We start from the raw sequence: 16240 nt of genomic DNA, 5'->3' as shown, positions 1-16240 counted from the left end.
TTAAAAAGTAGTTAACATTATCAACATTTTTGATTTTATGACTTGCCCTTATGATATAATTTTTTTCACAAAAAATGAGAAGATATATCTTATCACAATGTATTCTAATAGCATAATGAACAGAGGGAACCTGTGGCAGGTACAGTGCATTCTGCTGTATAATCTATTTATAACCCAAAATAGTTCCATCAATGCCATGTAAAAATATATTTCATGAAATATTTATATACAAAAAACAACTAATAAATCCACATATTGAAAAAAGGCAAAAGGTTTTGAAAATGTCATTTCATGAAAGGCCAATGTTGCATTATAGATTCAGACTTGAGTCAGCCTTTTTTCAGGTAATAGAATGAAAGGTAAATGCAGTTTAAGAAAGTTAAAAATAGATTTGACACTTACCCAACATTTTATGACACTGAAAAGAGGCTAAATATGATAGGGTAGACCCATTCATCACAACTCTGTTTTCTCTGAAGTCCTATAAAGAATGGCCAGAAGCTAGTGCTGACCCTTCCCTTGTCCACATACCCCCCATTGAAAACTATTTTGCTTAAATTGTTGCTGTTCTCTTGGTGGATGTATGAGGTTGGAGGGCAGAGATGAAGGTCCTGAAAGAAATAAGCCTTAAACAGCTCTTTTAATCACATGAATGTTGTGCCATTATATCCTTGCAAACTACCTTCATCAACCTCTTTCTGTAAAGGTATCTTTTAACCATGATCCTATAGCAGATTAAGCACTGTCCTACGATAATGATGCAAACATTGCATTAATTATAAACATATTGATGATTCATATTAAGAGTTGTAGTTGCTGTAATTATTACATATTGGGACAAAACTACTGACAGGACCAAATCTAAGATACTGTAATTTCTTTCTTCCACCCACAGATATAAATATATTTTGTACAACACTTTTTTGTATATACATACAAATCTGGGAGTGTGAAAATGTCTATGGAAACATTTGAAACGCACCTTTGGGACTGCAAGTGTATAGTTAATGTAATTTGTAGAAGATAGTAAATACATTTCAGTGAAAATGTCTGGAAATAAATATCTTATATATTCCTTTTGTTTAGCAGATGTGGCAATTTCTTAAAAGTTTTATACAAAACACAGCAATTTAAAATATGTTTGGGGTTACTAGAACTTCCAAACTCTACCTTCTAAAATCTAGCATAATTTTCAGCTATATTGCCTCAAAATCACTTCCCTATGTCTCAAATCAAAATACCCTTTGTGTATATAGAAAAACAATTTCCATTATGCAAAGAGATGCACATTTGAATGTGCCAGAAGTTAGTGATGCGTATAAAATTAATCCTAGCACAAATACATACAATGACCATGTATGTATCTATAGACATTTTGAAATCATATTTTTTCCAAATATGCTGACAGCATACTATTCTCATACATGGAAAAAGAAGAGAACCACCTTTAATTTGATTCCAAGGCTGACAAATCCTTTCCTTTTTTAAAAAAAAATCACATTCATATTTACTTTATGTGATGTTTCATGAGGTCCAAACTCCGTACAGAAAACTTTAAAAAGGAATGAAATTGCTCTACTAGAATTTTCTTGGCCATGCCGGCCAAGTTCTAAGAACATTCAGTTCTCTGTAGGGCACTAAATCTTAAAGCTGAATGTCCATTTTATTCTACATCTTCACTCTTCTCAGAACTACCACCAGCTGAGTTGTCTGCCTCATACCTCCTGTCATAAACTTCTTGAGAAGTTTTTTCAGCACAGTCATAGAACCTACTTGTAGGTCCCATATGTGTTCGAATGCGAATTCCTGGTTGGTACAGCTGCATGGCTGGGCGATCCTGTGCAGAAAAAAAAAGAATAAAGAAAGAATATAAAAGCTCTGAGAAAACTATTTAATTACACTGGGGATCTCAATGCAGCCTAGATGAATGAATATATAAAGAAATATTTCTGCTACTACTTATATTTAATAAGAACTAGTCTCTCTCTCTCTCTCTCTCTCTCTCTCTCTCTCCCTCCCTCCCTCCCTCTCTCTCTCTCCCTCCTCCCTCTCTCTCTCTCTCTCTCTTTTTACCACTGAGAGGCAAGTATTCAAGCAAACTAAAAAGATTTTGGAGAAAACAACCTAAGAAAAAAGTGGAGGACAAATGGCACCAAACTAACCCATGGAAAATTTTTGAGTACCCACTCATGCTCAGTAGAACAATTGCTAGTTAAATTCATACAAATATGGATATAATAATATTCAAACAAAAAATACTTAATAGTTTCTGGCACACACAGTTAACAATTGCAAGCTAATCTAACATTGGCCTGTCTAGCTAATAAGCATGGAGATCAGGATATAAGAGTGCTACAGAAATGTATCATCTTGCAGCTTTTTGCTCAGTGCTGAAGAGTCTTCATAATGGAATGGAGGAGAAAAACAACAACTCCGATGTAATCCTATAACCAATGGTGTAAGATTAATCCACAATTTAAAAGACACTTACTTGAGGTGGGAATGTACTTCTTGGAATCAGTTAGATATGCTTCTCAAAAAACATGTTTAAAGCAAAGCTTCACATTCCTGATAAATTAACTCATTATAATCAGGTTGCAACTGACAAAGTTGCGTGATCCACAATGGATAGTACTGTCGTTGCTGCTACATCATCAAGGCAAGGCATTCTTTTTGCTGCAGCTGCATACAGCCAAAGAATAAAGTGCCATATCAGAAAATACCCATCTTCTAAAAACAGAAGTATCAACAATAAGGCTCTTACGGAGTAAGTGTTCTTTTAAAACGTTTGGAAAAATAAATCTCTGCCTTTTTTTTAAGGGATAATTTGCCCTGGCACTCACATGAAATTGCTTTGTGCTTTGTTATTTATCAGCACCAGTGTTATTAGACTACTATGGCTAATAGGCTTTTTAGTAATAGTGTATTAATAGGTAAGGTCAGGATTTTTTGGAGTGGATTAGGTCCTGGTAAATTCTCATTAAGACAGCAAGCACTCAGTTGTGTATAGCAGGTGAATATATTTTTTTCTTTTAGGAAGAAAAAAAAATCATAAGAAAAAGGCTTTGTAATAATTTTATTTTAAATGTAAATAAGCAGCAGGGGTATCTTAACTGCTTTAGTTTATAAAATGTGGATTTTTTTCATGTTATTTTAACATAGTTGTTAAAAGTTTCATGCTGAGATGTCAAAAGCAAATCCTCTGTGCCCCTGATATAATTTTACTAATGAAAGATTATCCTAAATGAATAAAAGAACCTTATTTCTTATGCGCTCCTTTTTGGATGCCATGTCATCACACTTGTCCTCTTTACCCAGTTTGTCTACTGTGTCCACAGTGAAGCTGTAGTTGTAGTTCACTTTCTTTCCTCGGTCTTGGTTGTACCCTTTCTCCCACTTCGGTTCATCTTCATTCCGTCTCACATATTTGTCAAATTCATAGTGAGTTCTGTGCTTTCGGCCATCTTCCAACCGATACCTTTGTCTCTCAGGTTCTTTTTCACGAAATCTTCTCTCTGAATCTCTTTGTTCTTTATCACTGTCATTTTGTGATCTGTGTTTTAAAGATGAGTAAACTTGAACAATTAATCAAGTGAACATAAGTTTGGTTATATTATAGTTAGTGATGCCACAAAAGGAGAAGCTGTTGGCTGGAGATGGCTGGTGCAATAACAGAGAAGGCACCACCACCTTTCAACTCCAAACCTGTGTTTTTTTCTTTTAGTTTGTTGTAATCTTTTGTTATTTTAAACTCTTTTTATATTTATAATTATTTTTATAGTCGTATGTTTTATTACGTGGCTGCTCAAAGATACCTTGAACCTCAAGTTGAGCAGCATATGAATTTAATGAAGAATAATAATAAAAGGAGGTTTGCCTGCATTTAATTTTATATTTTGCATTCAGTTGAAAAAGGAAATGATAAAAAATAAAGGTGTATATTGTAAATGCTCATTCCAGAATTTAAGCATTTGGTTAAATCTTTTTTGTAATACTTTTTTTATTTTTCTTTCTAATCCTCTGATATTAAAAGCTATGGAACTGACTGAAAAAGCAAAAGAAATTGTGGTAGTCTAATGGGTAATACCAAAATTCCCATGATCAAGCAATATTTTTGCTAGAGTCATCCAACTTTTTAGTAAATAGTGAGCATCTTTTTGAATTAATAAGTACTGATTCTGAAGAACCCAATTAGAAATTACATTCTAATTTCATTTATTCCTAATTAAGATAATGTCCCACTATAAGTTGTCAGAGAAAGGGACACTTTACTGAATCAGATAGTAAGGAGACTCAGGAATAGTATATAAAGATACCTGGCAATTTAAAAAGGTAAATTAATCTAGATTTTTTTTAAAAAAAGTAAATCAATAAATAAAATAAAATAAAATAAAATATAGAGGTACGGTATCATATTCTTCTAATAGAATGTGCAAATATATTTTAATCTGGAGGAGCTAGTTAAACAGTTTTGAGATAGAGAGATGAAACAAGAGATTGCTACATTCATTTCTTTTCCTTAAGAAGAATGTTTTTGCTTGAAAGAAGTTAAGATTTGGCATTTTCATTACAGAATTCTAATAACCACACTTCTGTACTTCAATACAGTGGGATACAGCTTCTGCTTCATATCTATGCAAAAATTTGAAAAAGAGAAGAAATGTGCTAGAAGGAAAAAAATTCAACAGACTACATGCCGATTGTGAATTTTAATGTCTACAAGTGTCTTACCGCAATCAGGCCAATGACTGAGATCAGTTAACTAAGCTTATTTTAAAAAATTATACCCCATGTTTTAGCTGGAAAAGTTCCCCCTACAGTTTACAGATCAATAAAAAATATTTCTGCCTACATGTCTTAAAATAAACGACGGAAAAAAATAAAACACTGAAATGAGAAAAGGGAACAAATGTTCAGGTACCAACTCTTAATATTGTAAGAATCTTAGCACCTCTCACCATCTATCCAGCCGTCTGTCCATCTGTCCAGCCAGCCAGCCAGCCATCCTCCATCCTCTCTCTCTCTCTCTCTCTCTCTCTCTCTCTCTCTCTCTCTCTCTCTCTGATAAGTCTAGTCTAGTAGAATGACTCTTGAATTATTATTGGACTGCCAAAGTGTAATTGAATCAACTTCATAAAATGGCAACAATTTTACTTTCTTTCTTTAGCTCTGCTACAGATCTGATGGTTGAAGCATTAAGTACCAAATATTTTTTTAAAAATGAACATTTTCTTATTTTCATAATGTTTCTTCATTGTAATCAGTCTGCAAAGTGACATATAAATTATCAAATATTCTATAATCATGAAATGAGAATTGTAGCTTTACATTTCTATGATCTAGGCCAGGAAAATAAAAGTTAGCATATGATGGCTTCTTCTGCCACTCACCATACAAGAACTTCAACAAAATGATTTACTGTAGGAGTTAAATTAATATATTGCTGTGCAGTTTTAAAAATTTAATTTCACAGGATTAAAGGAATTAACAAGATTTAAAGCAGCGATCAAAAGTGTCCAATAAAGAAATACTCACTTTTCCTTAAGTTCCTTTAGAGGAACTTCCAATGGCTTGGATTTTAAACTCCCATGTCCTGGTGATTTCTCCCATTTGTTGTCTTCAATATCACCTTTTTCTTTTTCTCTGTGCTTTTCTGTAGTCTGTTCATCTCCCTTTTCAGGTTTCTTAAGAAGCTAAAGAATATTTGAATATACATGTAGTTATTATATTTATCAAGTAGGTAACAAGGCAGTAAACCATAACTGAGATGAGGTTCAGGGGATAGAATTGAGAGTCCTTTCTTATACCATCTGGGTGTTTTTACTGATCTTTTTCATGTGTTTCTTATAAATACGCATAAAACTGAGTTTTATCCATTGCTTTTGGTGAAATTAGTTATTTGTTATGTTGTCACTATTTAGTATTATTTGCCAAATAGTCTCCTAAACCCCATACATACAAAGAAAACAGCTCTACTGTAGGCCAGATGTAAGTAACCATTAATTCAATTGTTCCTCATTATTCCCTCTGACAGCCAATTCCATAGATTTCTGGAAACAATGGATTTAAATTGGTAAAATTAAGATTCATCTGGATCTCACGGCCAAGCTCATCTAATATATACTCTACAGTTTGTCCTCTAGTATCCATTTTTTTTGTGTTAACAATACCTTGAATGCTAGGATAAATGACTTTTTAAAAATAAATAAAATGTTCCAGTTGCCATTTTTCCACCATTGTCACCTGAAATGCCTCTAATGAAGCATTTGAGATGAAGGAAAAGCAAAGTTGGAAACTTTTTCCCCATGAGCTCTCTTAAATTAATTTATCTTAGAATGCAACTCTGCCTTGAGTAATGGGACTTTTCTATAAAACTCCAATGCCTCATCCTCATCCTCATTCAAGAAGAGTAGACAGGAGGAAGGATAAGAATACACTGAAATAAGCTCATCTTACAAGCTAAACCAGCCCTGTGATACTTGATATTCCAAATCCTACTGAATTCTCCACAAATCTTTACGATTTGTAGAAAGTTAACAATATATTAATAACATAGAAAATAACAAATACCATGTTTCTCTGAATTCCCGTCTTATATTTTTTTGAACCCTGAAATAAGCACTTGGCCTTATTGCCATGCGCTCAAAAGCCCGATTGGGCTTATTATCAGGGGATGTCTTATTTTGGGGGAAACAGGGTAACATAAATCAAGTATGCCATACAGGACTTTCAAATGAATCAGAGGTGCTGAGTTTCCTAGGAATAATTTTTACGTCTGGCAGTGTAGTGAAGGAAATGGTTTCCCTTCACAATTATCTTGCATATGGAGGAAATAACTTCAGTTTTGAAGATAAATGTTATTTCTGGCTCTCCATAATAAAACTTACAAATCACTTTTTTCTTTGCAAGGGAAATATTGCATAAATGTATTTATCATTTTAAAAAATGTTTCACAAAAACATGAATTAATCTGAAAGTTTAGTACCATTAAAGCACTGAAAACATTCTGAAAAATATATTTTCAGTTTCTGCATTACCTTAATCCTTATTTCTTTTTCAGCAATTTTCTTTTGTTTCTCAGCTTCTTTTCTTTTGCGTCTTTCTTCCTCTCGACGTTTCCGTTTCTCATCTTCTCTTAGCCGTTTTTTTTCTGATTCTCTTCTCCTTCTTTCTTCCCTTTTCTCTTCTCGAATTCTCTGAAATATTGGAAAAGGTTAGCATTGATTTATATTACTATTACAAAAATCTGAAGTCAATATTTAAGCTGTAGTTCAAAATGCTAACATACCTGTTTTTCTAATTTTCTATTTTTAATATATTCCAAAAGTGGGGTGGTTCTTCTAGCTAAAACACAAAAAATGTGATGTAGTGTTCCATTCCTAAAATAAGCATGTTTTATATTTGTTAACATATAAGATTTAACAAGATAATTAATAAGACATAATTAATAATATTTCATTTAATCCATGGGCTACTAAAGAAACATTTGTCTATATTCCAATTTATCAGATTGTTAAGGAGTTTAAAAAGCAATAAAATAAGCCTCATAGTTGCAATACCAATATAGAAATCTTAATAATTTTTATTTTTTCCAACAAATATTTTTCCTTGTTATTTTCAATAATTAGAGTACAAAAAAAAACCATTTATTTCACCTTTGATCTGATGGATGAGATTTTTATACCTTATAACTCTTTTATTTATTTTTAAATTATTAAAGTGCACATTTGTGCAAAATGTAGGCTTCAAATTTCTGTAACAGTACGCCATAGCTACTGATAGCTATTATTAACATTAATAACAATTAACTGCTGAGTACAATATAGAAAAAAATCACTTGTGTATGCTACTCTTTTACTTCAATGGGAAAAATAAGGAAGAACTCTTTGGCAGAGTTATAATAACAATCAAATGCAGCCATGGAAAAAAACTGGAAATTATTTCTATATCAATTCATTATAGTTTTATATATTACTGAGGACAAAGTTCCATTTCAAAGATAAGAGATCACAAAAGGATAGCTATTAATGGTACCAATGTTAATGTCTAGATGACTGCTATTTAGAGAGTTCAGGTTAAAACAATAACCTATTATTTTATAACTCTTCCCTAAAAACTCAAAGCATGTAACATGAAAATACTAATAATCAAGTATTTTTTTTTATTATAACCCGGGTGGATTGGGGTCACAAGCAGATTTGACTGTGGTTGCAAATGGTGTGGAGGGTTGGATTGCACACACAGAATATGATCAACGCCAGAACATGTTTCTGCTTTGTTTGGGCAGGCACTTAACTAAAACGCTAACACAATCTGATGGGCTCCAATTTGCTTCTAACTCTAACCCTAACCCTAACCCTAACCCAATCCTGCCTCCAACAGCTAGTGTTTGCTCATCTCAACATCCTATTCACAATCTTTCCCTTCAGAGAATGTTAATGTAAGTTAGAGGGACACATGGCATTGAATTTTCATATTTTAGTTCACTACTAAATAATAATATACAAGACTCTCAATAGGACTTTGCTCAAGGCCAATATCTCCACAGTGAGTGCTCTACATGCATCCATCAAATGGCTGTACCATTAGAGAGGCAACTTGATAAATATCAGCCCACAAGTGTAAATAACATGAGGATAGGGAACAATTTTAAAAGAGCTGATGACTCAAGGATGGTAAAAGAAATCACAGCCATTTTGGTCTGGGGAAATGAAAAATTAATAATCTATAGTTGGGGGACAGTTCTATACCTTTTGAAAAATACTTCATATCCTCCATTCAATGTATGGAGGAAGCCAGCTTTGAAGCAAGTCATTGCTGAGATTTCAATGATAGCTCGCACACGCAATCCCACAGATTTTGCTCATCTAAAACTGGATTCCGGCTTTGCATGGAGAATCCATTTGGCTTGCACATCCATAGCTAGATTGCTGATTCTAGATCAGAACTTGCTCTGCCTAACTGAAAGGACTATCAGCTTGTTAAAGCAACGTGGAAAAAAAAGAGCAAAGTATAATCTTATTAGCTTCCAGCTTTAGGTGCAGAAGTTGCACAGCATGTGCACCCAAAACTGGATCTCTGTTAAAATTTACACCCACTCTGTCCAGACAAGTTGACAAAACGATTAGATTATTCTGTAGTAATTGCTATAAAGAGATCTAATCACAATAAAAAATAACTACCATAAAAATAAAAGTGGTACAAGAAGTGAGGCTGGCTAGCCAAAAAATATATATAACTCAGATTTGAGAAATTATGCAAATTGAAGTAAGCTCATCCTTTTCATTTAAAAATATTTCAATGCTTTGTTGTATAGCAGCAATGAAAAGTATTATTTTATAAAGCTGTCAGGTTTTTGGTCATATTATTTGATATATAGATTATAATTTAATTGTTAAAAATGGTATATTTATTTCTTGTCCACTCCTAGGCAAAATGAAATTATTCATTTTGTAAAAATGGGGGAAGGATATCAGATAAACTAAATTATCATTTTAAGAGGTCATGGCAAGTAATGTTTGGGAACCTTCATATAATCTAGCTAGCTTTTTCTACAAATATGAAGAGTCATAAAATGCTAAAATTAGTACTGATTGATTATTAATTCCTTGCCTTAGCAACTGAACATATATAAATAACCACTATCTAATGAAATGACAAATTTAATGTTGGAGTCATTTTTCTGACTCTCTCTATCCTTTTAGATATATTTCTAAATGGTATGTTGACATTATTGTCCAAAGCATATTCTTATTTTTTTCTAACTTATTTTAATTATGGGTTGACTTTATGTTAATGTCCTTTTTATGAATCTTAACATTTATACAAAAAAGGAAGATAGCACTGAAATACTACAACACAATTGTAGGCACCTGTGCTATGAAATAACAAAGATCACAGGAAAAAAATTCTACTTAATTGGTGTAAAGGTAAAGGTAAAGGTTCCCCTCGCACATATGTGCTAGTCGTTCCCGACTCTAGGAGGCGGAGCTCATCTCTGTTTCAAAGCCAAAGAGCCAGCGACGTCTCCGTGGTCATGTGGCTGGCGTGACTAAACGCCAAAGGCGCACAGAACGCAGTTACCTTCCCACCAAAGGTGGTCCCTATTTTTTCTACTTGCATTTTTTACGTGCTTTTGAACTGCTAGGTTGGCAGAAGCTGGGACAAGTAACGGGAGCTCACTCCGTTACGCAGCACTAGGGATTCAAACCACCGAACTGCCGACCTTTCAATCGACAAGCTCAGCATCTTAGCCACTGAGCCACTGCGTCCCTCTCCACTTAACTGGTTACATTTACTCAAATATCAAAAACAAAATTACTGCTGAACATTCAATTCATAAAACTTATGTGTATTTAAGTGTCTTGTTATTAGATTTATTCAGGATTTAAATACTATTTTATATATTTCCTAGACTAGCCATAAAATATTTCTATGGATAATCCCCCAAATTCATCAATACGTTGTCTGAACTTAGTGCAATGTCCTTTAGAAAGCATGAGCGAGTTTTTTTTAATTCAATAGAAGAAAACAAATAAAAGCTGCCATGATCATAATTTTTCATATGACTTAAGAGGTTCAATAAGCAAGGTAAAACATGAACATCTAATTAGAAAAACTTTTAATTACTGAATGGAAAAAATTAGCTTAACAAACCAATGAGTTCTCTTGTTTTTGCTTCTATTTCTCCCAGAAGTGTTTCAGGGTTGGCACATATTTTTTCTTCTTCAGCACAATAACTTTCTAAAAATTTTCTATATTCTGGATCTGTGAAAGAAAAATACAGAAAGCAAAGTATTGCAAAAGAAGCTCATCTTAAATTACAATAAGCAAGTTTTACCGCCAACAAAAAAGTGTACCATCTTCTATGCTTCCAGATTTTGCATCTTTCTTCTTTAGCTTCTTTTTAGAAATCTTTTGGAATGGTGCAAATTCAACAACAGCAGGATATTCCAAACCTTTAAAGAATCACAAAGGAACAGAATTATAAAGGACAATTAATTTTAAAACTGAAGTTCTTTTGAGAACAAATGTCAGAATCAAAATTATCTATCCTATTTTATCTGATTCAAGCTTATTACACATAGCATCAAACCAGGAAAGGAAATCAGTACACAAGAGCAAATTTCTATGAATCCACCAGATCTACAGTAACTGATCACATCAGGATCTCCTTCATATTGCTTCAAAGAAGTTTCCTTCAAGTTAAGTGTTACTCAAATGACATCAGGAAGGTCCTTTTTTTAAAGCAACCATATGGAAATACTGTACATTACCCTTTTCTGAAGTGATTTTTCTATTGTTGAATTTAGATTAGACTTCTGGTAGTCCAGGTAGTGTCCTCTCAAAGTACAGTACAAAGCAATTGATGCCAATGAATATTTTTGTAGCAGTCACCACAAAGGCACTAACTTTTATGTAAGATATATATATATCTTACATAAATATACACTTCACTTGAGCTCACTTTCAGTCATATAGCCAAAGCTTTAAGTGTTAGAAAAGAATGTAACAAAAAACCAAACACATTTAAATAGAATTTTGCTTTCAAGAATTCAATGGATGGTCATCAATGAGATCCATTGTGGATCCAGGTAGTCCTTGACTTATGACAAATCATTTAGTGACCGTTCGAAGTTACAACAGCACTGAAAAAAGTGACATGACCATTTTTCACACTTATGACCATTGCAGCATCCCCATCATCATTCAGATTTACATTTGGATGTTTGACAATGGGTTCATATTTATGATGGTTGCAGTGTCTTAGGGTCAATGGGGAAGCCAGATTCACTTGACAACTGTGTTACTAATTTAACAACTGCGCTTAACAAGTGTGGCAAGAAAAGTCGTAAAATGGGGCACAACTCACAACACATTTCTCACTTAGCAACATAAATTTGGGGGTCTGTTGTGTTCCATACATTTGTATTGATCCTTTATGAGTAATTTATGAGTTACCTTTATTGTCAATGAAGACATAGCCATCAAAGCGATCTCTAAAAAGAAGGATGTCATCAGGATTTCTAAAATTAATATATGCTCTTGAGTAGAGGTGGGGATAAAGACTGCAACAAGAGTGAATTTCAGTTACTTGCGTGTAAGTTCTAAAAGGAAAATTATACAAATATATGTCTCAAAGAAAGCAACCATTATATCTATATATTTAATGAAAAGACAGACCATCAGAAATGCTATGCGTTATAAATTCTTAATAATCATTAACCTCTATGCAAATGTGCTATTATTCAACCAACCTAGTTTTCACAGACTTCACCTTCAAGGTTTGAAAGCTACTATAACTTCATTCCTACTTTGGCTGCAAGTAAATTGAGCAAAAAAGGCCTGGGAAACAATGGAAGCAAGTTAGATCAAATTAGGCCTTCCATTCAAAGAGAAGATTCTGAGCTATAGATCAAGTGATGAAAATTAAAACTTCTTTTTGATACTGATTCCCAATGAACTCCAGTTTCCTAGTTACATTTTATACTACAGTGTGATTAAATTTTTGTTTATTAATAGATTGCAACTGTTTAAGTTTGTACAAGATATTAAATAATAAATTATGCTCTAAAGCCACAATACTGTATGACAAAATAATGAAATCGTACTACTGCGGTATATGACCCTAGTCTGTGAACACAGGTATATGATAGTGATAATGTTATACAATGCTATAATAAACAAGCAACTTAAGATTTTGTATTTGGATAAGAAAAACAAATCTGTGGTTTTTCCCCTTTTCCCTTTCCTTTTGCTGCCTTTCACAATCTTGCACACTTATGATAATATAGGAAAAAATTATACATTGGCAAAATTCAATCTATTTTGTACTAATAATCATGGTCCTCATGAAGACAGAATCAAACAACCAGAATGCTGTAAGCAGAGTAGTTGTGCTATTTGACATTACAAAGTTTTCTCTAAACCATGAACGTTTCAATTACTTTTTGAGAAACACAACATCATATCACAGAACAATGATCCATTAACAATCCAGATTTTAAAAATTTACATTCCAGTCTCTGAAATGGCCATAACAGCCTGATAACTCATTAGAGAAGACAGTAGTAATATATGATGTGATTTACTTTTATTTAGTTGCAACTCTTCACATAAGAAGATATATGTGAGAACTAGTTTGAGCTGGTGGCTAAAGAAACAGTATAGAAATTAAGGGTTCTAGTGCCACCTTAGCCATGAAAGCCAGCTAGATGACCTTGGGCTAGTCACTCTCTCTCAGCCCAACTCACTTGATAGGACTGTTGTTGTGGGGAAAATAAGTGTAAGAAGATGTGTAGGATATGTTTGCCACCTTGAGCTATTTGCAAAAAATAACTCAGTTATTTTTTTTATAACTCAATAAAGGTGAAATAATGAATGGATGGATGAATCTCTCAGAAGATCCACTCAATCTGGCTAGAATGGTCAAATGTTGTCCATTCTTAAACTATTTTCAGTTAGAAAAAGTAAATTTTAATGTCTCAAATATGCACGAGAGAATATTCCTAACATATCCAAACCCTACATGATTCCTGCTCCCTGCTGTGAATCTCCCACAAATCAATTTCATTGATTTGAGTTCTAGTGCCATGATAATTACAGCAGCACAATCTGTACAGAATGAATAGCATTAAATATGCATTAATGAACAATAGAGTACTGTTATACATCCTTTGTATTAGAAACATTTTAACTAAAATGCATCCTAAGTTAATAGCAACAGACAAACATGAAATAAACAATTGTCTTGGTTTATACAAATGCTTCACCTGGGATCAGAGGAACAAAATTCAAAATAATCATGAGCTGGAAGTGGATGGAGTTGTTCTTCTAGCTGCTCCTTAGTAAAGTTAGGAGGAAGCCGGCGAATAACTACCTGCAAAACAATACAGGTAAAACCGGACATACAACAGTTTTTCTCATGTCAGTGCCTGCAATACACTCAAAACAAGCTTACTGTTGCTGATCTGCATTTTTTTAAAAAAAAATACACCTCCCATTAGAAATATTATTATTTTAAATAATATTCCTGAGAAGCACAATGCTGTCCACATGCCATTCAGCTATAACTTTGGGCCCTTAGCTTATCTCTCAGCCTCCCTCATTCCTGACAGTTCTGTCTTGAAGTGGGTGGTGCTGCATTAATCCCACTTGGATGGCCACCTGTTTTCCCATTTTAGAGTTCTGAGGGTACATGATGTAAAGAACAAGGATGATCATCATGATGAGATGGCTGCACTGATTGCTTCTGTCCTCATGAGGATTTGAAAGAAGGGTTCTATTTGCTCCAGGCGGACAAAGCAGGGGACCCGTGAGGGGTCCTTGGTGCTCTCTGAGCTTGTTTGTTTTCTTGCAGATGTTTCATTACCCAAACTAGGTAACACTATCAGTGCTAAATGTCTACGGAGATTCTCAGTCATCCAGGGCAGGGTTGTCCCAAAGGTGCTTTTTTTCAAGAGGCAACTGGACTTTCTGGTTTTTCTTTGAAGACGTTTCGCTTCTCACCCAAGGAGTTCTTCAGCTCTCCAAGCTCTTCAGCTCATCCAAGAGCTGAAGAAGCTTCTTGGATGAGAAGTGAAACGTGTTCAAAGAAAAAACAGAAAGTCCAGTTGACTCTTGGGGAAAAAAAAGCACTTTTTTTAAAAAAAAATTTGTTATATGCAGCCCTTCTCCGGAGACTCAGGGCGGCTTACAATGTGCTAAGCAATAGCCTTCATCCTTTTTTATATTTATACAAAGTCAGCTTATTGCCCCCACAACTGGGTCCTCAATTTACCTACCTTAGAAAGGATGGAAGGCTGAGTCAACCTTGAGCCTTGGCGAGATTCGAACCTGCAGTAATTGCAGGCAGCTGGTACTATCAGTACCAGTACTGATAGTCCTTTGGGACTATCAGTGCTAGTACTGATGATGTCACCTAGTTTGGGTAGTGAAACCTCTGCAAGAAAGCAAGAAAGCTCAGGGAGCACCAAAGACCCCTCATGTCAACCCTGAGGGACAATATCTCCTTTACAAAGCGGACCGTGTTTCCTGGGCAGGACGGGGCTGGACCCAAGCTATGGAACCCGGAGCCCAACAGCCCTTTCAACATCGCTCCGTCCCCTCCGTGTGTCCCGGGCCGCGGTCTCGTGCGCCCCCACCCCCGCTTTGTCCCTCGCGAAGGCCCCTTAGCGCTTCAGGTGCGGTAGCTCCTCCCACTCCCCCCCCCACCTCCGCCGCCGCTCCTTCCTCGAGCTCGCTGTCCTTGGTGCTGGAGGGAGCCCCTCCCTTTGCCCGCCGGCCTCTTACTTTGCTCAGCGCCGCTCTTTTCTCTTCCCGTTGCTGCTTGCCCGGCGGCAGGTTGGAAGGCGGGGGCGGCGGCGGGGGCGGAGGCCCCGGAGAGGAGGACGGCGTCTCTGACACGCGACGTGGGGATTCTCGCTGAAGCGGAGCCTCCATGACTCCGGCTCTATTGGCCGAGCCTTTGCGATCGTTCGCTACTCCGCCGCTTTAAAGCTTCAGCCCGGTTTCCTTTCGCTCCTCTTTCAACCGCCAACCTTTGCTGGGAAACATCGCGAGAGCAGCCCCCGTGCCCAAAGAGGGTCTCGCGAGAGCTAGGGGATCGGGCAAGGGGTTGGGGTTGCTAAGGGATGTCCCAGCAGCGCCCAGGCTCTCAAGTCCGATAAGCGGCGTCTCGGGCGTGCTGGACCGGTCGTCTTTCATGGCTGCGAAATTGGTCCAATTTCTTCTAAGCGCCCGATAACCCATCAGGTTCATAATGTATGGCACGATCAAGATTTCTAGCTACAGCCTCTTCTCAGTTTGTACCCCGGATTAGAAAAACTTGAGCCGATGGTGCTTTTTGGTTTTCTTCCACACCCATTTTCAGGATGCATGCACGTTTGATGAGCTTAGGAGAGAAACACAAAATAATGTACTGCAAGCCCACCTGTTCCATCCCATTTTTTTCTTGCAACAGCCTATCTACAGATCTTGTCCCCCCCCTTTTTTTTTTTAAATGAAGAATGGAAAACAGTTAAACAGTAGGCTACCCTCTTTGAATATGGCTTTAGGACTATAGTTGAAATTAAATTTCAGAACTATAATGAAGCCTTGGTGGTGCAGCGGACTAAGTGCTGTTATGTAGCACTTAGCTGCCAGCTGCCTGCAATTAGTGCGAGTTCAAATCTCACCAGGCTCAAGGTTGACTCAACCTTCCATCCTGCCAAGGTAGGTAAAATGAGGACCTGGATTGTGG

At 35.6% G+C, this 16240-nt stretch overlaps 1 protein-coding gene across 1 annotated transcript; it reads right to left on the bottom strand.

Annotated features, from left to right (window-relative positions):
* Positions 1-349: 349 nt before the first annotated feature.
* On the bottom strand, positions 350-15553 carry UPF3A (UPF3A regulator of nonsense mediated mRNA decay). The gene is made up of 11 exons (XM_070943280.1): positions 15292-15553; positions 13773-13879; positions 11962-12068; positions 10860-10958; positions 10657-10767; positions 7289-7344; positions 7038-7196; positions 5536-5693; positions 3259-3553; positions 1722-1837; positions 350-611 (listed from the first exon to the last, which is right to left on the bottom strand). The coding sequence occupies exons 1-11, from the start codon at positions 15439-15441 to the stop codon at positions 554-556; spliced, it is 1416 nt and encodes a 471-aa protein (XP_070799381.1). The 5' UTR covers positions 15442-15553; the 3' UTR covers positions 350-553.
* Between the last annotated feature and the right edge of the window lie 687 nt (positions 15554-16240).

Source organism: Pituophis catenifer, unplaced genomic scaffold, assembly GCF_029215685.1.
Source record: "Pituophis catenifer annectens isolate HBS135680 unplaced genomic scaffold, rPitCat1.0.hap2 SCAF_4, whole genome shotgun sequence".
Classification (NCBI taxonomy): Eukaryota; Metazoa; Chordata; class Lepidosauria; order Squamata; family Colubridae; genus Pituophis; species Pituophis catenifer.
The sequence above is the reverse complement of the archived record's forward strand: the minus strand, read 5'-3'. Positions and strand labels throughout refer to the sequence as shown.

Bases quoted from the DNA above. Each gene is read 5' to 3' on its own strand.
- UPF3A (XM_070943280.1), bottom strand. From the start codon at position 15,441: ATGGAGGCTCCGCTTCAGCGAGAATCCCCACGTCGCGTGTCAGAGACG. The intron at 12,069-13,772 runs GTGAAGCATTTG...CTCTTGTTGCAG, and splicing joins TTTTGTTCCTCTGATCCCAG to TCTTTATCCCCACCTCTACT. The intron at 10,768-10,859 runs GTACACTTTTTT...TTTCTTTCACAG, and splicing joins ATCTGGAAGCATAGAAGATG to ATCCAGAATATAGAAAATTT.